The following is a 22,149-nucleotide window of genomic DNA, read 5'->3' as shown; positions in this document are numbered from 1 at the left end:
ATCCTTTCTCCAACCTCAGGAGAAAAGCCACACTATACTGTGCACGTCCCAACCGGAAGGTGGAGCAGTGACTGAGGCTTAGTACAACATAAAGGGGCATCTAGTCTAGGATGAAAAAGAGGCTGTAAGAACGAAGGTGCATGAGAAAAAGTGAGAATCAACTATGAAAACCAATGCTCTTTTCTTACACATCTATATGTCATAGAGTCTAATTTTTTTTGCATTTTTTACTGGTATTGTGAAAGAAAGGACATAAACCAATGCATCTTTTCTTAAGCATTTATGTCAGAGTCGAATTATTTTTTTTCATTTTTACTGTTATTATAAAAGGAACCTCATTTCTCTCCCATGTCCACTGTTCTGAGCAGTGCATCTTCACCTTGGCTGCAGATCAGAATCACCAGAGGAGCTTTAAAAAAATCTCTCTGCCCAGAACACACCCCAGGCCACTAAGCACCATCAGAGTATGTAGTGATGGAACCCAGGCATCAATATTATTTGAGGTCCCTGGGTGATTCCAATGTGCAGCCAAGGCTGAGAACCACTGCAATAAACAGACTAAATTGCATCTAAATCACATCCTCTTTACCTGAGTAATCTCATTGATCACCACGTGAGTACACCGTGCCTCATATTCCGGCCGGGGTTGTTCTTCCTGCTGTAGCTCAACAGTGTCCCATTCATACTCAAGCTCTGCCTGGCGCCGCTTCCAAAACTCCAAAAACAAAGTGACTAGTGAAGAGAAGGAACAGCATCATTTGGATCTTCAATGATGATTGATGGCTCAGAAATCTGTACTGAATTAATATTAGTTATCCATAATACTTTTGCAATATGGTCAATAAAATCTAATTAATAGATGCTACTAATATTTAAAAGAGACAAATGAGTTAATGTTTATTCTTTAGAAAATGATGATAATAATTATTCAACTTGGGAAAACAGACTGTAGCTTATGGGAAAGGTAATAATGTGATGGTCAGACGGCATGCGAGTATGTCTAATGCTAAAACATCTGCTACCAGCACTTTATTGCCAACTAAAAAACACAAATAACCATCATAATTCAAAAGCCGTTTATGGTCCCTCCTCCAGTCTGCTCTTGCCTACATCCCTCTCCGTCTCTTCCCTCCTAGGGGTCTGGCATGGGGGATGCTTTAGTAGACACCAAATCTCTATGTACCACCACTCAAGCCACCCCAAATTAAAATAATTATATTCTTAAATATGGAAAATTGATATTTTTCTCAATGGTGTAAAGTATGAATACAATAATTTTTAGAAATCTTTATTTAACACTTGCAACTTACAATACTAAAAAAAGACATTACAAGTTAACTGAAAATGTAGTTTCAGATTAAACCCCTTGGCCCTTCTTCCAAGCAGACTGCTACCGCTAAGCTCTTCCTCTACAGAAATTCAGGAATTACCACTGTTTCATCCACAAATAGTTTCTGAGTCTCTACTGTGTGCTGAGAAGAAAGAGAAAAAAGACACAGTCCCTCCTTGAAGAAGCTCCTAGGTGAAGCGATAGGCACAGTTGAGGGTTATGATAAAGGTAAGCACAGGTTGCTTTGGGCAGACAAAGCCAGAACACGGAACCAAGGCTCTCCCAGAGGAGGGGACCACTGCGGTGACTTCTGAGATGACTAAGAGCTGATCAAGTCAAGGTGGAATATTAAGGCCGCTTCCCCCCAGGGAGCTGCAAGTGCAAAGGCAAGGAGGCCACAGAGAGCCTAGTCCTTTCCAGGAACTGCAAATAGCCTGGAAGTGAGCACAGGGTGTGATGAGGAGGGTGGGGCAGCCAGGTGGAGAGAGCCACGGGGGCACATCACAAAGGACCTTGCGTGCCTTGAAAGGAGTTCCGATTTTAACTTAAAGGAGGAGGAGACGTTGAAGGTGGTCTAGAGAGACCTACTGGCAGGTATGCGAGGAGGCCTGCTTTGGCCGGGAGAAGGGAGAAGATGGCATGTTTAGCAGGTAGGGGAATGGATGCAGGTGTGATAGAAGCAGGGGGAAGAGGTCAGCTAGGTTTCTGGCTTGGGCGATGTCCGAAATTCTAGTGCCATTCCCTGAAAGAACAAGGGCAGTAAGGGAAGAAGTCAGAGAGGACAACTGGTTCAGTTCTGATCAGCTGCCTGTGGGCCACAGAAGAGATGTCCAGTAGGCCCCAGTACTGGATGAGATCAGTAAATGAGCCGTGGAGGGGTAGTTCTCACCCTGGCTGCACACGAGAAGCACCTGGGAGCTTTTAAAAAACACTGAGACTGGACACCACCTGAGATTCTGACCTTATTGGTTTGGAGTCAGACTTGTGCCTTGTTTTTTGTTTTTTTAAAAGCCCCACTCAGCAGTCAGGGTTGAGCATCACTGGCGTAGAGAGCCAAGAGATGCTTGCCTGAAGTTCTGCAGAGCCTGCAGCGGGCAGCCTGGGATGCAGGAGCAAAACCTCAGGACACGGCCGTGAGGAGCTTGAACTCAACGCTCCCAGTGGCGAAGACAACGGAAATGTTTACAGCCCCCACTCCCAGCAGTGTTTGTTTTGGCTTTACTAATTCCCCCATAACAGTGAGTGAGAGTGGAAATAACCTGGACATTGGAAGTTCAAATTCTGGTTCTGACAATTATTAGATGTGTGACTACTGGATAAAATGTTTCAACTTTTTGAACCCCCATTTCCCTCTCTGTAGAATGGTGGAAACTGAGCCTCCCTCATAGGCTGTGGTGAGCTTAATGATATGGTGTCTGTCATAAGCCTCTGAGGTAACTGTATCACCATCCCCGATTTAGACACCAAGAAACAGAGGCACACAAAGGTTCAAATACTTGCCCGAAATTACAGTGTTGGAGTCAGGAATTGAACCCAGGCATTCTTGGCTCTGGAGCCCACGGTCTTCTTACTATGTGGTTCTGCCCTAAGCTACCTGTTCCATAACCCACCTTCCTTTGGCTCTGTACCATGGCACCCACTCTTTGCTTAGATGTCATCACTGCTCACTTTCCCAGTGTCTGATTCTGATACTCGTCCGGGACATAATGCTAGTAACCGCCCTCTGTCCCAGGTGCTGTCTCTGTGGGTACACCAACCCTCACGATGCCATTGCTGTCGCTACCCAGAGGTTTACAAGGGAAGATAGGGCTACAGATGCTGCTGTTAATGGAGGCACAGAACTCACCGTTAGTGGGAGAGACCACTTCTTACCTCCTACTGGGCTGGGGAGCTGGAAGGAAGCTAGTCCCCCTTGTGCAACTTTGACACCCAGTACAGGAGTTACGTGAGGCCTCCTAGCCTCTTTACAGAGGAATAGATGCCCCTCCCCCCCAAGCTGTAGTTCACATTGTAATCCATTGGCTTTACGATGGATTTATCTGGCTTGCCTGTCAGACCCCAGACAGAGGGACTGATTTGGCTGCTCTGCTCTCAGGAAGGTCCTCTTTCTCCTTCTGCATGCCTGTGCATCCCTCTGAGCTTGTGGACTTGGCCTTAGCACCTCCTTCCCAGACTGAAAGAGCCTGTTCCTCATTTATGGGTAAGAGAGTACACGTGCTCTCTGAATGGAACCTTCAAAAAAAGACCTGTGAGAATGGAAGTGTGCCGCCCACGTCTCATTAACTCAGCTATCCCACCACGTTGTCTAGCCAAGGCCATAGCCAACATTGTTGAGTGTTCAGTATGGAGAGTGATGCCTCTGCCACTGAGAAAGTGCCCAGCCATTGGTGCCCTTGTCCCCACCAAGGGGGAAATGAGGTATCAAAGGGATGAAAGCCTTGAGGGCATTAGGAAACTCTGTGACCCAGCTGTGACTGGCTAGTCCTGCTCCCCACCTGGCCCATGCTGGCCTTGTATGGCAGATACTCCCCAAAGAGACCCCTGCTGGGGCAGTGAGTCACCCAAGAGCCAACCCTCGTTGGGCTGCATATGAAGCAGCACAGTATACACCATCCACTTACTAAAGGCTCAGCGGCTCCGTGATAACCGCCATGCATCCCCATCAAACAGAACAGCCCTACTTTTTACCTGAGAATTCTACCACCAGTATCGCAGATACCCTCCGCCCCTGAAGTTCTTTTGATCTGTCTCCCACTCTGTAACTATGAAATCAGTCCGGTGGTAGTGTACATTCTCCCCAAAGGGGCACACTTTATTCCCTCTGCTGACCTCAATTTCTGTACTCCAAAATTGACAGCACTCATGCATCCTGACCTATATCTGCTTCTGTGCTTATTGTTTATCAGGCCCACTAGAACATCACCTTCTCGAGGGCAGGGTTTTGTTTTGTTCACAGCTGAAACACTACCACGCAGCAGTCAGTGAATAAACTTCAGCTGAATGAAGTAACTGGAGGACCCCCCCACCACCTGGGACCCGTGAAGGACAGACTCATGCACTTAGAGGGCCCAGCTGACTCCAGCTGCTCCTCCCTGTGCCTAACCATCCACTTCCCACCACTCTACTCTTCCAGTCCACTTGGGCCCAGAGAGCCTGAGGTGAAGAACAAACCATGGAGATGTGACAGTTTATTGGTGAGGTCATGATAGTTCTAGCCCTTTGACTGCTGGTGGGAGTGCAGGATAGACAGACAGAAGGAGTCATCACGTGTACTGTCCTCACCTCACAGCTCACTCAAGGCACTAGGACCACACACCAGGGGGAACTCTGGCCCTTCCCAACCTCAGGAAAGGGCCTTTGGGTGGGAAGAGGTGTCTGGCCCATTATGGCCTCTTTATGAGCCCAGCCACCTGGAAAAAGCTCCCTAAAGCCACTCTAGATATCTTCCTGTGTTCCCATAATCCCCCTAAATTTTGCAATTTTAATCTAAATATGAGAAATATAGATGTTTTTGAAATTATTTTACTAATTTTCAATGGAGAAAATCTTCAATTACCTTCTCTACAAAGTAAAGTTACTTTTCATTTTATTAAAAAAGCAGCTCACCTTCATGAATTTGTATCTTCAAACATATCTGTTTTTAAAGGAAATTGTGATGGACATCAAAGTCCTGTGCACTGTGGCACCTACAGGCAGGTATAAATGAAGGAACCAGGACTCATCTCCTAAGCCTGTTAAAATGAGGCTGGGAGCCTGGTGCTCCCTTATTCCTGTTACAGAAAGAAGGATCTATACCTGTGTCAGGTGAGGTAGAACCGAGGAAGCAGAACCCACATTTTCTAACCCATTTCTATTTTTCAGAGCAGCAGACAAAAGAGTGCAATTATATCAATCAAAATAACTATTTCTGTATCTTTCTAAAAGCTTGCTACAACTATATTAACATACGCTGCTTTTTGTCAATGATCTAAAGGCTGATGACAGCCAAATTATTTGCAGAGCTCTTATTCATGCTTGTCGCTTTGGGGCCCTGGGTAATTTGCTTAATCTCTCTGAGTGGCATTTTCCTCATTATTAAAATAGGAGTATAAGAGATATCTGTTTACTCAGTATCTATCTGGCAATAGCATCAACAGGAGATGATTTATGAACACAAACTTACTTTTCTCAGAAAAAGCAACATAAGCAATTCTAACCAGTGCTGTAAGGGAAGAACAAGCGGATACTCTTCCCCTTCCTCCTTTTCATCCTTTTACATAAGCGGTAAAATCCTGAACTTTACTGTTTACCAAATCCTGAACTTCAGGAGCAGTTTTGCCAAGGAAGTGATAGGACTGCCGTGCAAACAAGAAAGGACCTGATGAAACAGAATGAGTTGTAAGCACATCCTCAAGCTTGAAGGTGAAAACCCCGGGAGAGTTGCAGGAATGGGTGGGAGTTTCTTAGTCCCTCATTTCACACAAGCCAAGGACTTTGCAGGGTCCATGGAAGACACTGGTAGCCTCGTAGAACCAGCCACCGTTCTGGAGTACTGCTGGGCTACGTCACTGCTGCCTCCCATTGCTGTGTGCCCCAGGACCTGAGGTGACTGTGTATGGTGTCAGACAGGAATTTCCTGTTCTGTATCTTTTGCTCTCTCCCTGCAAAAGACAACTGGTAGAGCTCCAGTGGGAGGCACTGCACTTCTGTTCTCTGGCAAACCACACGTCACGAAGCTCCAGTCGATTAGAGGGACATAATTAGGACTCTCACATCAACATATAATGAGAGAAGAGGGAAGGCTGCCTAGGACCTAGGAATCAGCAACAACTTGTCCTCTTAATTATGATATTATTACATTTAGAGAAAGTATGCATCAGATGAAGAGAGGCCCATACACAGTCATGCACCACATAACGACATTTCACCAATGACAGACCACATATACGACGGTGGTCACATAAGATTAGTACCATATAGCCCAAGTGAGTAGCTGGCTGTACCATCTAGGTTTATGTAAGTACACTCTATGATGTGTGCACAACAATGAAATTGCCTAACGTCGCATTTCTCAGAACATATCTCCAGTGTCTAGTGATATATGACTGCACAAAAGAGAGGATCTGATCAGTCAAGCGCTGGTAGATATATCCAGCAACACCTAAGGAGAAGAGGCACACTGTGGTAGATGGGAGTGTTCTGGCTCCTATAAGAGTTTGCTGCTGAAGGGCTGGGACTTTTTATTGGGCCTTGAAATTATTCAGACCTCTTCACTCACAAAGGCAGATAAGGTAGATGAGCTTGCTCAGCTTTCATTCCCACTTTCTCACTGAAAGACCACAAGGTCAAAAACTACATTTTTCAGACTGTCTTGCAGCTAGGATTCCAGATAGGATTTTTTAGATGCCCATCAAATACATCTGTGTGTCACATCAGAAACCAAGCTGAATGGAGGCAGAGGTGGTTGTAGGTAGGACATTTTGCTGGTGTGGACCCAGCAGGAGCAGCAAAGATCTGAATGAATAGTTGCAATAGTCATTTCCTGATCCCCAAGTGCAGATAATGAGGCTTCCTGATTCACCCTCTCCTACCCTCATGAGCCAGGAGTCTGGTGTTTTTTGGGAAACCACTAGGCCTAGCCTAGAACTTAAAGGTCAAAATTAAAAATTGCCATCATGCAACCAAGAGCCTGGAGCCAAGGAGAATCAGATAGAACTAGCTAAGAAGCAACAAGGATGAGGAGAGGAGGATACGTTCAGAACCTTTACTTCAACCAGAGGTTGGTGTTTAGGACTCTATGAGTCTGTATGCATGGGCGAGCTGGCTTGGCCTAAAAGGGTGGACGGACGTTTTTCAGGTAAGTATATGATTTGTACTACATTTATTATAAAACATTTTCTACCCTCAACTTATAATTCCTAGGGAGGAGAAAAATACTCTAAGTGCCACATACATCTGGGCACACAAGAGGTGGTACAGGAATATGATGATGGTGATATGAAAAACTCCAATGATCCCTGGAAATTCTGCAATTTCTGACTCTCTATAAAGAGGCTCACAGCAGTAGTTCTCATTAGGCAGAGGTAACAAGAAAAGCAATATAAGACACTTAAAGACTTCATCATACATATCCTTACAGATACACATATGGTGCTACAAGCAGTGCTGAAACGTTTTCTGCATTCTAAAATCTGATGAAATAAAATCATCAGCTCCAAATGCTTAAGTCAGTTCTATAAAGATGGTGTAGTTAATGATCATAGAAAGCAAAGTGAGCTAGGAAATTTGAGGTTTGTTTCTTCAGTGTCAAAATTAATATATATTTTTGCTTCATTTAGAATGTCTTTTTTAATTAGGGCTACCAGCATCTATTAGTATATGGAGTTCAAGTGACGTGTGAGAATTTATAGATTATGAATGAGTGCTGAGACTAAGGTTAAGACAATAGTTAAAAGTGCCCACCACCCATGTGTTTGGGACCTATGCTCTTGCTGGGTAAAAAAAATAATGTATATTACAATGCAGGAGTACAGAAGATCTTAATACATGAACTTGATCTTTATTCTTCTGTGTGTCAAATATTAGCCAGTGTTTGGTCTCCAGCCAACACATGCTAAATGTCTGAATGACAATGTAATTTTTAGGTAAGTTTGGCCATCTTACAGTTCACTTTATTCAGGTCTGGCAACTAATGTCTCTGAGGTGTGTCCAAAATAATTGGATTGCCTGTTCTGTGATGCATTTGGTGACCTTTCATAGGCACAACCCCTGCAAAGAGAAACACTGCCGAGGATACCTGTAAAGAACTGTTTCTGTGAGTCTCACATGTTGATGTGTCATCATCTCAAAAATAAGAGACCTGGTTCAGTTTCTTCCCCCACCTATCTAAAACCTGACCTCTATTTCCCCTTGACTTACACAATGAAATTGGAAACACGTTTATCTCTGAAAATGGTAATTTTTTTCTTCTATGGTAGAATATTTACATTAATTAAACATTTAAAAGTCTGCATTTAAAGAAAATAATTGTCTCATTAATGATGCTATTCAAAGTAAACAGTATAGATACAGTGTTAAAGCTTCTATATACAAATTATGTTCTTCAGGATTATATCTCTTCTATTTATTAAATGGAATTGTTATTATAAGAGCAGCACATATTTATTAAACACACACTCATATCGAGGTGTATAAAGAAGAAAGCTTACCTGTAATCTCTGTGTTGCTGCTTCCCCCAGACCATAACCTCATGCAAGCCAGGCTGAATCACAGTTGTGGGGATTGTTACAATAATGGCTCCCCATGAATCATGCCTCCCTGTATCCAAGCCCAGGGGCAGTCCTCCCACCTCTTCACATTGTTGTCGGCTTGGCCATAACTTGCTTTGGCTGATGAGACATTTGCAAACTTGATGCAACTATAAGCTTAAAAAATGCTTGCGCATTGGGGCTTGTCCTCTCTTGCTTCTCTTTGGAACCCTAAAAGCACCATGTGAAGAATCCTGGGCTAGCCCACTGGAGGACGAGACCACCTGGAGCAAGGCAAGCTGGCCCAGCTGGGCCCCAAAGACCAAACCAGCCTGGCGACAGCCAGATAATCTACACCAGTGGAGCTGCCAGCTAATTACAGAGACCGGCTGAGCCAGCATGTGCCTGAAGAACCTCTCAGCTGATGCAGAGAACCATAAGCAGCAATAAATGTGTGTTTTAAGCCACTACATTTGGAGGCAGTTTTTTATGCAGCAACTGATACAATGGCCTTAAAAGTTATAAATGGATCTCTAGGGGGGCTGAGGCTTGGACAACCCAAGTGCTAAAAGTGATAGCCTATGTAAAACTGTAAACTGTCATTAAATTGGGTGCTTGAATGATCTTAGGGTTTTTGGATTTTTTTTTTTATGTTAGAGGCAAAAGTAAACCGAAAAAATTAAAATAACTTACCCCATATCCCCATAAATACTGCAAAGACTAGGGTTCCAAAACTGTCAAAGATGCACAATTTCTGGAAAATACAATAATGACATACAAATGAATCCTGTTCTCCACTTATGCAATGCTTTGTGTATTCTACAGTTTAAATTTCCTTTTAAAGTTGATACCTAGTTTAACAATCATTGTATCTACTACACACTTATTGATGGGATTTCTCATGCTTTTGAAAGCAAACAGCCTTTGCTGTATTTAACAGTGTATTTTCCAATGGAACCTTTTGATATTATGATAGAGAAACAGGAATACTTGCTAAGATTCCACTTTGTTTAAAGCCTCTGTCATCTCTTTGAATAATAGCCTCTTTTTACGAACTGTCATAGTGAATTGAGGAGGTAGTATGGCCCTACAAATACAATCAACTCCAAACAACTTTTAGATTTATAATTTGCATCTTATCATCATCCCACCAGGTCAGAGAGTAAGTTCTTGAATTCCAGCTGTTCTTGTTAAGAGAAGTACAAAGCTGGGGTTTATTCTGAGATGGCTCTCCCCCAGGGGAGCTTTGTTCCCTCAAACCCAGTGATGGCTTTTCTACCTTCACTGACGGAGGCTTCCATTAGATTAAGGATGCACAGGCTTCTGCTGACATTACAGTGGGTACAATAACCATGAATGAATAAATGACATACTTATGCAAAGGAGGCTCTATTCACTTGTTCTGCTAAGTTTCACCTTTATGCTAGTATATACATAGTCTAGCTCCCTCTATGAATTCCTGGAAAATCTTTCAATTAGTTACTAATTTTTCATTAGTGAGCATTTTTACATCTCCCCCTCAAAAATCAATGAAGTTAATAGCAAAAGTGGCAAATCTATAATATCAACTTTATGATACATCATTTGAAAAGTAAAGAAAACAGGTAGAGAAAGAAGCTATATGTTAAGAAAAAAAAAAAGCAAACTTTCAAATGTTAAAAGAAAATTCCAAACTATTTCTAAGGAAAACTCTACTTGGTTTTAGGTAACTTTTTGAGTTGCCCTTTATCCTGATGTAAAGTGAGTAAACTGTCATCTGTGTAAAAACATTAGTTATGCTATTTTCATAAAAAAAGTTTCCACCTAACCATCTTCTCATACATCTGTTTTCCAAAGAATATAGAAGCCCCTCAATCATCCATATAGACCCTGATCAGAAAGCACAATCCCAAATTGTCTGTCATGCAATTATTTCTCTCAAAACTCCAGCTCAAGGAAAACAGAATTAGTAAATGAGTGACAGCTCTGGGGAGCAATGCTCTTCACCTATTCCTCTAGTCCTGGAACTCCACGGACCACATACTTCAAATCTCTTAGCTTTGACTCTTATAGAACCATCTTCTCAAAGTTGTGTTTTAATGTTCCGCCTTATCCCTTATTGAACATTATTATAAGAAAAGTCCTATGAAAAACAGTTCTGCATGTTATAAGGGATTATTGAAGATCTTGCCCAATGTTACTCCTCTTTTAGGACTCAGTGCAAGCTTCCCTCTGATAGCTCCTTACTTGCCCTGACACCTCTGTCCACCCACTCCAGAAAGAAAAATCCTACTTGTGAATTCTTCGCCCTACTATGCTGAGAAAAAGCCCCTAGAAGCACATCTGTCAGTGCTGGAGGAAAAAATAGGAGCACTGAGAAAAAACAAGTTTGCTAATGCCAAGATGGCCCCAGCTGACTAAATCAAGACAAGGGATGTGCCTTGTATTCCTATGAGAGGGAGTAAGGGGGCTTGGAGGAAGCTACCATTTTTGCCACGTGTGTAATAATCAAGGATCCAAGAGAAAGAATAAGAGGGCTGGCCTCTCTGCTCTACATGCCCAATGAGCGACATGGAAGCAGGAAGTAGAGGAGGAGGTAAGCAAGGGGCTTCATTGGTAAGAAAGCTTAGCCTAGCTTGCTTGGCAGGACAGCACAGAGAGGGAACAAAAGCTATGTTAAGAGCAGCCCTAAGTCAGTATACTGCTTTAGTCACACGGAGCAGGAAAGACAAGAGAGCTGCAAATGCAGACAGGATGATTTTAAGCAGAGGAACCAATCAAAATCTAGAATGGTGACCATTAGTTATGTTAGGTTGTCTTCCCGCAAAGGAACAGAATCAAAATTTTATAACAATATACTTTTAAGAACAAAATATTATAACTTACCATGTTTCCCTTTTATCTCGCCAGCCAAAAAGCAAAGAACCTTATTTAATGCTCAATTACAAACACAATATTAATCCTGATTATTTCCATAACTTTTTCTTCATTTCCTTGATCCTGATTTTATATTTCTATTTCTAATTTGTTAACTCTTTTAAATACATGTCAATTAGTGAAAACTCCATCTCTTTTCAGAAGAAAGAGGCAGAAATGAATATATAGATAAATGTATGAATGAAGAATTGATTGAATTAACCAACAAACAGGAAAGCATGAAAAGGTGCTCTCTTTTTCTCCTTTAACTTTTTTTTTTTCCATTTAATTCTTTTATATGCTTCCTTCCCTTTGTAAATCACTGACACACTCAACAGAGCCTTCAGGAAACTGTCTACAATGAAAGATTCATTTTTTCCAAACAATGAAAAACAAATATACACAGGGACATATTTGAAAGGCATGTGCTTAAAGATGGGTGGGTGAAGCAGAAGATATGAAAGAAGAGATGGGAGTAGGCTGTGTGAAAGAGAGAATTTCTTAAGGAAAATGGAATTCCCAATTGTAGTCTGTGGAGTATAATTTGCCTCCGGTATTATTGGTGGCATTTGCCTTAAATCCAGTGCCTGGAGATATGCACTACCTAGTGATCTTCATGAGCCAACATCACTGGACAGCAGCTTCCCTCTTACTAGCTTCAAGTCTTTTACTTTGTGCAATCTACGACAGATATTTATAGTCTAGAATTTGTAGTGGTTTGAGGGGGTGGGACAATGAAATATACTTTAATTCATAAATTAAGCATAAAAATCCATGTGTTGACAATACCCTGTAATCATCTTACTTAAGTAGTGGAATAATTTTTCAAACATAAGATCTCAACTTGTGAGTGATGTGCCTGGTACTACTGTCAGCTGATGAGGAACACAGTAATGGCAAAAAATGCAGATTTGCTGTCAATTTCTGGCTTTATCAATTACTAGGTGGCTGACTTTGAGCAAATTTATTTAATCTCTCAGATCCGCAGTGTTTTTTAATCTGTAAAATGGAGATTATACCTGTTCTGCCTGTCTCACAGGGTTGTTTTGTGTGTCAAAAGTGATAACATAAGTACAAGAACTTTGCAAATTATAAAATATAAAGTGACATCACTATAATAGCAAAGTATTCAGTTAAAATAAGACTTACATGGAGCAGATCAGAATATTCTGAAATCATATAAAAATTCCTAAACTTTCCTGGCACAACAAGGAGACAGAGAAAAGATTAAGAGAAGGGAAAATAACATGTCAACGTTGTCAGGAAAATTCTGCAAAGTAAGCTGACCATCTTTCTTCTTGTCTAGAGTTTCTGGAATGCTTTTCAGTAAGCTCCCTCCAGTCTCAATGCTTGTCCTCAATCTCCTGGATTTTACAAAGTCATATAGGTCAAGACTATCTGCACATATAAGGGGAACCAGATGTGATTTGTGGGAATGTTTTCAGACAAAGTATCTGTTAGCATTTATATACAAAACCTTTCTTAAGCATATTTATAGATACAGTCTAAATTCGACCAGCAAGTTCTTTAAAAATCCAAACAAAGTTTCAGTACACTTTAAAAGTTGGAGGAGGTAACGTCAGCAACATGGCAGAGTGAGCTGCTCCCTTTCTCTCTTCCCCTTTTGAACTACAACTAAATGTACGTTCACTGGCCAACAGAGAAAGCCCACACAGCACAACAGGACACCTGAGACATGCAGCTGTACATCTGAGGAGGGATTGAGTGGCCTTCTAGAAAGCAGTGGAGATAGGTGAGCACTCCCTGCTTTTCCCAGTAGCCCTGTGCACCTGTACAAATGCTTTCCAGCCTGAAGCAAGTGCCCCAAAAGTCGGAACATGCAAGGGTGACAGGAGGGAGAGGTGGCAGCCCTTACCCTGCTCATTATCGCTTTCCCAGCGTGGGGGGAGCTCTCCATGCCCCTGCAACTCAAATGAGTGACCCTAGCTTGGTCCCAGTGAGGAAGTCCCACCCACCAACCACAGAAGCAGGTGGACCGCAAGCAGAGACAGCAGCAGATACACACACTGGGGCAAGTGCATCCCAGGCTCATACAAGTGCATATAGTACCACTGAGCCCTGAAAGAGGGAACATGCCCTGAGGCAACTGTAGGAAGAGACAGTGGCAGACCTTAGCCAGCTTGTGATCACTTTCCCTGAAGAGGGGAGCATACCCCTGGGCTTGGTCCTGGAGGAAGCCCCACCCACCAAGCACAGTCCACACAAGTCTGTGAATGCTGTTCAGGCTGGCACAAGGGCCCAGAGTACTCCCACAGCTTCCAGCAGATGGGGTGGGACAAGACACTCAGCTCCTGTTTCCCCCTAGCGGTAGCAGGTGGAAGCTAATAGTACCACAAATGTCCCTTCAAAACATTAGTTCATCAAACATAATAAGACACCGCAGCAACAACTAAGATCAGAAGGAAAATGACAATTCTCCAGAAACCAACCCTGAAGGCACAGAAATTTACAATCTAAATGACAGAGAATTCAAAGTAGCTGTCATAAAGAAAAGCAATGATTTACAAGAGAACACAGAAAAACAGTTCAATGGGCTCAGGAATAAAATGAATCTCTTCACCAAAGAGATTGATTGAAACTATAAAAAAAACAAGCAGAAATTCTGGATATGAAAAACACAATTAATGAAATAAAAAATAATCTAGAATCCTGAAAAAATGAGCTTATATTAGGAGGAAAGAATTAGTGATTTAGAGGATAAAAATATAGAAATTCTACAGGCTGGAGGAGGAGACAGAACTAAAATTTTTTTTAAATGAAGGAATTCTTCAAGAAACTATCCAATTCACGTAAGAAAAGCAACATAAGGATTATAGGTATTACAGAGAGAGAAGTGAAGGAGAAAGGAGCAGAGAGCTTGTTCAAAGAAATTGTAGCTGAGAACTTCCCAAACCTGGGGAAGGAAATGGATTTACAAATACAAGAAGTTAATAGAATGCTTAATTACTTCAATGCTAAAAGACCTTCTCCAAGGCATATAATGTAAAACTGGCAAAAGTCAATGACAAAAAAAAATATTAAGGGCAGCAACACAGAAGAAAATAACCTACAAAGGAAACCCTATTAAGCTTTCAGCGGATTTCTTGGCAGAAACACTACAGGCTAGGAGAGAAGGGAATGAAATATTCGAAATACTGAAAGACAAAAACTTTCAAGCAAGAATACTCTATCCAGCAAAACTTTCCTTCAGATATAATGGAGATACAAAAGCTATTCCAGATAAACAAAAGCTGAGGGAGTTCACTGCTACAAAACCTCCCCTACAAGAGATAATTAAAGATGCCCACACACGAGGAAAAAAGGGCAAAGTTCTAAAAAGCTTTGAGCAAGGAGATAAATAGACATAATCAGAAAACTGCAGCTCCCTATCAGAACAGGGAGGCAAATACTCAATTATAACTTAAAAGATAAAGGCAAAGAAAGCATCAAAAGTAATTATAAACACTGCAACTTAGTCACAAACTCACAACATTAAAAACAGAATAATTTGTAACAGCAATAACTCAGAAAGGTAAGAGGAGAGGGATGGAATATGCTTAGGTTAATACAAGTAAGAGGCTACGAGAAATTGGACTATTTAATCTACGAGATCTTTTACACAAGCCCCATGGTAACCACTAAACAAAAAATCTGAGTAGAGCCACAATTCAGGAAAAGAGGGAAAACTGAGAAAAACCTCCTCAGAAAACCACCAAAATGAAATGGCAGTCAAAAATACAAAGGAAGAGAAAAAATAGAAACACAGAACAACCAGAAAACAAGAGAGAACATGACAGTATTAAGCCCTCATATATCAATAATCACTCTAAATGTAAATGTATTGAATTCTATAATCAAAAGATGCAGAGTAGCTGGATGAATTAAAAAACAAGACCTAACAATACACTGCCTCCAGGAAAAACATCTCAGTTCTAAAGACAAACATAGGCTCAGAGTGAAGGGATGGAAGACAATACTCCAAGATAATGGCAAACAAAAGAAAGCAGGTGTTGTCACATTTATATCAGACAAAGCAGACTTCAAGTTAAAAAAGACAAGGAGAGACAAAGAGGGGCAGTACATAATGATAAAAGGGACATTCCACCAAGAGGACATAACACTTATTAATATATATGTACCCAACACAGAGGCACCAAAGTACATAAAGCAATTATTAACAGACTTAAAGGGAGAAATTAAGAGCAACATAACAATAGTAGGGCACCTCAACACCCCACCCACCTGCATGAATGGACAGGTCATCTCGCCAAAAAGTTAACAAAATAGTAGATTTAAACAAAACACTTGATCAGATGGACTTAATAGATATATAGAGAGCATTCCATCCAAAGACAGCGGAATACACATTCTTCTCAAATACACATGGATCATTCTCAAAGATAGGGCATATGTTGGGAAACAAGGCAAGCCTCAATAAATTCAAGAAGATTAAAATCATCTCAACTATCTTTTGTGATCACAATGCTATGAAACTAGAAATCAACTACAAGAAAAAAACTGGGAAAGGCAGAAATATGTGGATACTAAACAACATGCTACTGAACAACCATTGGATCAATGAAGAAATCAAAGGGGAAATTAAAAAATACCTGGATACAAATGAAATGAAAATACAACATAACAACTCTTATGGGATGCAGCAGAAGCAGTCCTAAGAGAGAAATTCATAGCAATACAGGCCTACCTCAACCAACAAGAAAAATCTCAAATAAGTAATCTTAAACTACACCTAACAGGGCTAGAAAAGGAACAAACAAAGCCCAAAGTCAGCAGAAGGAGGGAAAATAAAAATCAGAGCAGAAATAAATGAAATAGAGACTTAAAAAACAGTAGAAAGGATTAATGAAACTAAGAACTGGTTCTTTGAGATGATAAACAAAATTGAAAAATCCTTAATCAGACTCACCAAGAAAAAAGAGAGAAGGCTCAAATAAAGAAAATTAGAGATGAAAGAGAAGTTACAACAGATACTACAGAAATGCAAAGGATTAAGAGAATACTATAAAAACTATATGCTCCCAAATTGGACAACCTAGAAGAAATGGATAAATTGTTAGACTCATACAACCTCCCAAAACTGAATCAAGAAGAAATAGAGAATCTGAACAGACCAATCAGAAATAAAGAGATTGAAACAGTAATCAAAAACCTCCCAAAAAACAAAAGTCCAGGACTAGATGGCTTCTCCAGAGAATTCTACCAAACATTCAAAGAAGATTTAATACCTATCCTTCTCAAACTATTCCAAAAAATTGAAGAAGATGGAACGCTTCTGAACTCATTCCATGAAGCCAACATTATCCTGATACCAAAACCAGACAAGGACAACACAAAGAAGGAAAATTATGGGCCAATATTGCTGATGAACACAGATGCAAAAATCCTCAACAAAATACTGGCAAACTGAATACAGCAGTACATTAAAAGGATTATACACCATCATCGAGCGGGATTTATTCCAGGGACGCAGGGATGGTTCAACATCCACAAATCAATCAATGTGATACACCACATTAACAAAATGAGGAACAAAAACCACATGATAATCTCCATAGATGCAGAGAAAGTATTTGACAAGATCCAACATCTATTTATGATAAAAACTCTCAATAAAATGGGTATAGAAAGAAAGTACCTCAACATAATAAAGGCTATATATGAGAAAACCACAGACAACATCATACTCAATGGGGAAAAACTGAAAGCCATGCCTCTGGAACAGGAACAAAACAAGGGTGCCCACGTTCACCACTCTTATTCAACATAATACTGGAGGTCTTGGCCAGAGCAATTAAGAAAAAAAAAAGAACCAAAAGGAATCCAAATTGGAAAGGAAGAAGTGAAACACTTGCTGTTTGCAGATGACGTGATTCTATATATAGAAAACTCTAAAGAATCCATCAGAAAACTATTAGAAATAATCAATGACTACAGCAAAGTTGCAGGGTAAAAAATCAATTTAAAACAAAATCAGCTGCATTTCTATACACTAAGAATGAACTAGCAGAAAGAGAACTTAAGAATACAATCCCAGTTACAATCGCAACAACAAAAAAATAAAACATCCAGGAATAAACTTAAAGAGGTGAAAGACCTATACACTGAAAACTCTAAGACATTGAAAGAAATTGAAGAAGACATAAAGAAATGGAAAGATATCCAATGCTCATGGGTCGGAAGAATAAACATGGTTAAAATGTCCATATGACCTAAAGCAATCTACAGATTCTCAGAATCCCAAAGACATTCTTCACGGAAATAGAACAAAGAATCCCAAAATTTATATGGAACAAGAAAAGACCCTGAATAGCCAAAGCAATCTTGAGAAAAAAGGACAAAGCTGGAGGCATCACAATCCTTGACTTCAAAATATAATACAAAGCTATAGTAATCAAAACAGCATGGTACTGGCACCAAAACAGACACATAGATCAATGGAACAGAACTGAAAGCCCAGAAATAAAACCACACATCTATGGACAGCTAATCTTCAATGAAGGAGCCAAGAACATACAATGGAGAAAGGAAAGTCTCTTCAATAAATGGTGGCAGGAAAACTGGACAGCCACACACAAACGAATGAAAGTAGACCACTATCTTACATCATATACAAAAATTAACCCAAAATGGATTAAAGACTTGAATGTAAGACCTGAAACCATAAACCTCCTGGAAGAACATATAGGCAGTACACTATTTTACATGAGTCTTAGCAGCATCTTTTCAAATACCGTGTCTACTTGGGCAAGTGAAACAAAAGAAAAAGTTAACAAATGGCACTACATCAGACGAAAAAGCTTCTGCAAAGCAAAGGAAACCGTGAACAAAATGAAGACAACCCACCAACTGGGAGAAAATATTTGCAAATCATTTATCTGACAAGGAGTTGATCTCCAAAATACACAAAGAACTCATACAACTCAACATCAAAAAAACAAACAGCCAGATCAAAAAATGGGCAGAGCATACGAACATTTTTCCAAAGAAGATATACAGATGGCCAACACATGAAATGATGTTCAACATCACTAATTATTGGGGAAATGCAAATCAAAACTACCATGAGATATCACATCACACTGGTCAAAATGGCTATAATTACCAAGAAAAAAAACAACAAATGTTGGAGATGATGTGGAGTAAAAAGAATCCTCACGCACTGACGGTGGGGATGCAAACTGGTGCAGCCAAGATGGAAAACAGTATGGAGATTTCTCAAAAAATAAAAAATAGAAATACCATACGATCCAGCTATTCCACTGTTGGGTATTTATCCAGAGAACTTGAAATCAATAATCCAAAGAGATTTATTCACCCCTGTGTTCATCGCAGCATTAGTCACAATAGCAAAGATGTGGAATCAACGCAAGTCCCCTTCTATGGATGAATGGATAAAGAAGATGTGGCACAGATATACAATGGAATACTACTCAGCTATAAAAAAAGACAAAATCGTCCCATGTGCAACAACACGGATGGACCTTGAGGATATGAAGTTAAGCAAAATAAGCCAGACAGAGAAAGATAAAAACTGCGTGATTTCACTCATATGTTGAAGATAACAAATACATGGATAAAGAGAACAGATGAGGGGTTTAACAGAGAGGAAGGGGGTTGAGGGTGAGCAAAAGGGGTAAAGGGGCACATATGTATGGTGTCAGACAAAAATTAGACTACTGGTAGTGAGCACGATGAAGTATAGTCAGAAATTGATAAATAATAATGTACACCCCAAATTTTACAATGTTATAAATCATTATGATCTCAATAAAAAGACTAATAAAAAAAGGGGAAAACAGAAGTACAAATTTCAGGTTTCTACTCACTTGAATTAAGGAAAACACTGATAATAGTAAACCTGTTAAATAGTATTCATGAGATAAGCTGGGTTTGAGATTTCTGCTTTGATTACTTGAAATACTCAAAGAGTTTCAATGCCACATTCCTCAGTGACCCTCCAGGAGATTTTAGATAAGGCTTTAATCTCAATTATTTGTAAAAGAGGATTAAACACATTCCATATCTGCCTTTTAGAATGAAGGTTTAGCTGAAAATTACCTTTCTGAATTCCTCAGAGAAAAAAATAATTTCTATGTTGTACGAAAATTATTAAAAGAAAAGACATCTTTCATCACTTGTAAATGTCTGGAACAACAAAAATTACCTTTGAGGATTCGCAAGTAATATTCAGTCTCCAGAATGGACAACCCTTATCGCACTGAGGACACATTATGATCTCGCCGCCAATTCTAGGATCACAGACTTCTTTGCTAAAGAAAAGAGAAAAATAAAATTTAATTTAAAAAATTTTAACGAATACGACTTTCTTTTCTAGCAGCATGATAAAATCCAACATACATTCATGATAAGAAAATGAAACTAGACTACTGAACTAAACTCTTATAAAACTCAGAATGGAAATGAACTTCATTAACCTGATAAAGGCTTGCTACATAAAACCTATAAAAAACATTATACTTAATGGTAAAAAGCTGAAAGTATTTCCTTTAGATCAGAAACAAGATGATGGATCCTGCTATCACCTCTTCTTTTCAGTGGAGGTCCTTGCAGCGCAGGAGGATTGGCGAGGAAAAAAGAAAATGCTATTACTAACAGATAACATGATTGTCTATATAGATGACTCAGCAGAACCTACAGACAAATCATGAGAATAAGTGCCTTTAGTAAGTTTGCTGGACACAAAATCAGTATACAAAATATACACAGATTCACAATAAGGAATTGTGTTCCTACAGACCTGCAACAATTAGGAATTAATTTTAAAAAAAGCATTTTTCAACAGCTTAAAAAATATAAAGAATCTAGGAATAAATCTAATTCAAGATGTATAAGATTTAAATAGAGGAAATTATAAAACTGTTCTGAAAGAGGGAAGAAGCCCTATATATATGGATATGTTATCATGTTCACAATTTGGACAAAGCAATATTTAAAGATGTCATTTCTCTCCCATTTAAGGTGTAAATTCAATGAGAAGAGCAAAGGGCTCAGAACAGTCAAAACACTTCTAGTGAACAGGTGCTATTGGCATAGGTTAAGAAAAACTGACCACAAGAACAAAATAAAGAGCTCAGCAAGAGACCTCTGTTTATACAAAAACTGACTCATGACAGGGCTGGCCCAGCAAATCAGTAAGGTGAGAAGTGACATTTCAATAAATAGGGCTGCTGCAATGGAATATCCATATGGAAAAACATGAAATCGAACCCCTAAATCCTATCATATACAAATCAATTCCAGGTAGAAAATGAGAATGCAACTGTACCAGCTTATTAGAAAAAAATAGGAGAACATCCAGATAACCTTGGGGTAAGGAGAATTTCCACACATGAAAAACCAAGAGGCATAAATCATAAAGGAAAATATCGATACACTCAAAATCTTTTAAAAATGAGAACTTCATTAAAATACACCATAAAGGGAGGAAAAAAAGAACCAGCTACAAACTGGTAGAAGTTTTGCAACACATAAAAATGACAAATGACTATTCACTGGAGCATTTAAAGAACTCCTACAAATTAGTAAGAACAGGCTGCACACTGTCCCCTCTAGAAGAAGCCATTCAGAGGGACTCTCACGTGAATGGGACTGGAGTTGTATAATTAGTTGGTCTTGCAAATAAGTCAGTTAAAGACAAATGGGCATGGGAAGCACTTTTAGAATATCTGAGCAAAGATCCTGGAAAATCTGCTCCTCTATAAAAGCAATAAGAACACTGGTGAAATTCATCAAAATTAACCTCTGCAGAACTCTGGAAATTAAACAAAGGCCCATAGCAATTTGAGAAGTCTATTTGAGGAAAAATGGCTCATAGTAGTGAGCTTTGTGGCATTTTAACTTGACCTTGCCCCATCCTCACATCCTCAGCCTCATGGCAGCCTTAAAACCACACAACCTTAAACCCTCACAACCATGCTACCCTAGAAGTCCCTGAAGGGGGCAGAAGTGGTTTGAAATTACCCAAAAAATCCATCCCCAGAGAACTGTCACTATTTGATCAGTCTAGCAGGTCCCTGGTAAAGCTCCATTCTCAGGATTGTCATTTTTTGACCTGTCCTAGAGTTCACACTGTGCCAACAGTCCCCAGAGTGTCTGCTGAAAGCAATTAGCAGAAATTGTTCAACATTGCAACCACTTGGGGCAATGATACCAGTAGGGGGCTAACAAGACACTGACCAAAAAACTCAAAAAGAACAATTGGGGAATGAGATGTCCATAGGGGGCTTTAAAAAGCTCCAACATATTATTCCTAGGATTGTAGAAAGCCATGTGCATGTGTGGAATAGTACACATGGCCAGGAAAGACCTGAGAAAACTTGAATCCTTCACCTCTGGCTGACCTTGAGGTTCTGCATAAGCAAAAAGTAAAGAAGAGGGAAGAGCTGCAAATTGCCTGCTGGACTGGTGAAGGCATTCCCAACACAAAGACACACAGCCACTTGGCAAAAGCACAAAGAATGACTTGACTCCAGGCATATAAAGGAATCACTGTTCAATCCGCCGACAATTAAGTTTAATAAACACAGACTTCAACGGCCACACACAAGAAAGAAAACAGACTTTAAAGAATTAGTTCAGAAAACTAACTAAATGAACAGCAGCAGCAGCAGCAATGACAGCAACAAACAGAAGCAACAACAAACCCTGAAAAGGAGG

At 40.0% G+C, this 22,149-nt stretch overlaps 1 protein-coding gene across 8 annotated transcripts in view; it reads right to left on the bottom strand.

The window, feature by feature from the left end:
- The window catches only part of ANO6 (anoctamin 6), a 187,854-nt gene that overhangs the window by 36,708 nt on the left and 128,997 nt on the right, over window positions 1-22,149 (bottom strand). For all 8 annotated transcript variants that reach the window (XM_023643422.2, XM_023643421.2, XM_070271287.1 and 5 more), the window contains 3 exons: window positions 19,637-19,742; window positions 9,250-9,310; window positions 590-732 (listed from right to left, as the gene is read on the bottom strand). In XM_023643422.2, coding sequence (XP_023499190.1) covers window positions 590-732; window positions 9,250-9,310; window positions 19,637-19,742 — 310 coding nt within the window. The remainder of the gene's footprint in view (window positions 1-589; window positions 733-9,249; window positions 9,311-19,636; window positions 19,743-22,149) is intronic.

Source organism: Equus caballus, chromosome 6 (assembly GCF_041296265.1).
Source record: "Equus caballus isolate H_3958 breed thoroughbred chromosome 6, TB-T2T, whole genome shotgun sequence".
In the NCBI taxonomy this organism is placed as follows: domain Eukaryota; kingdom Metazoa; phylum Chordata; class Mammalia; order Perissodactyla; family Equidae; genus Equus; species Equus caballus.
The sequence above is the reverse complement of the archived record's forward strand: the minus strand, read 5'-3'. Positions and strand labels throughout refer to the sequence as shown.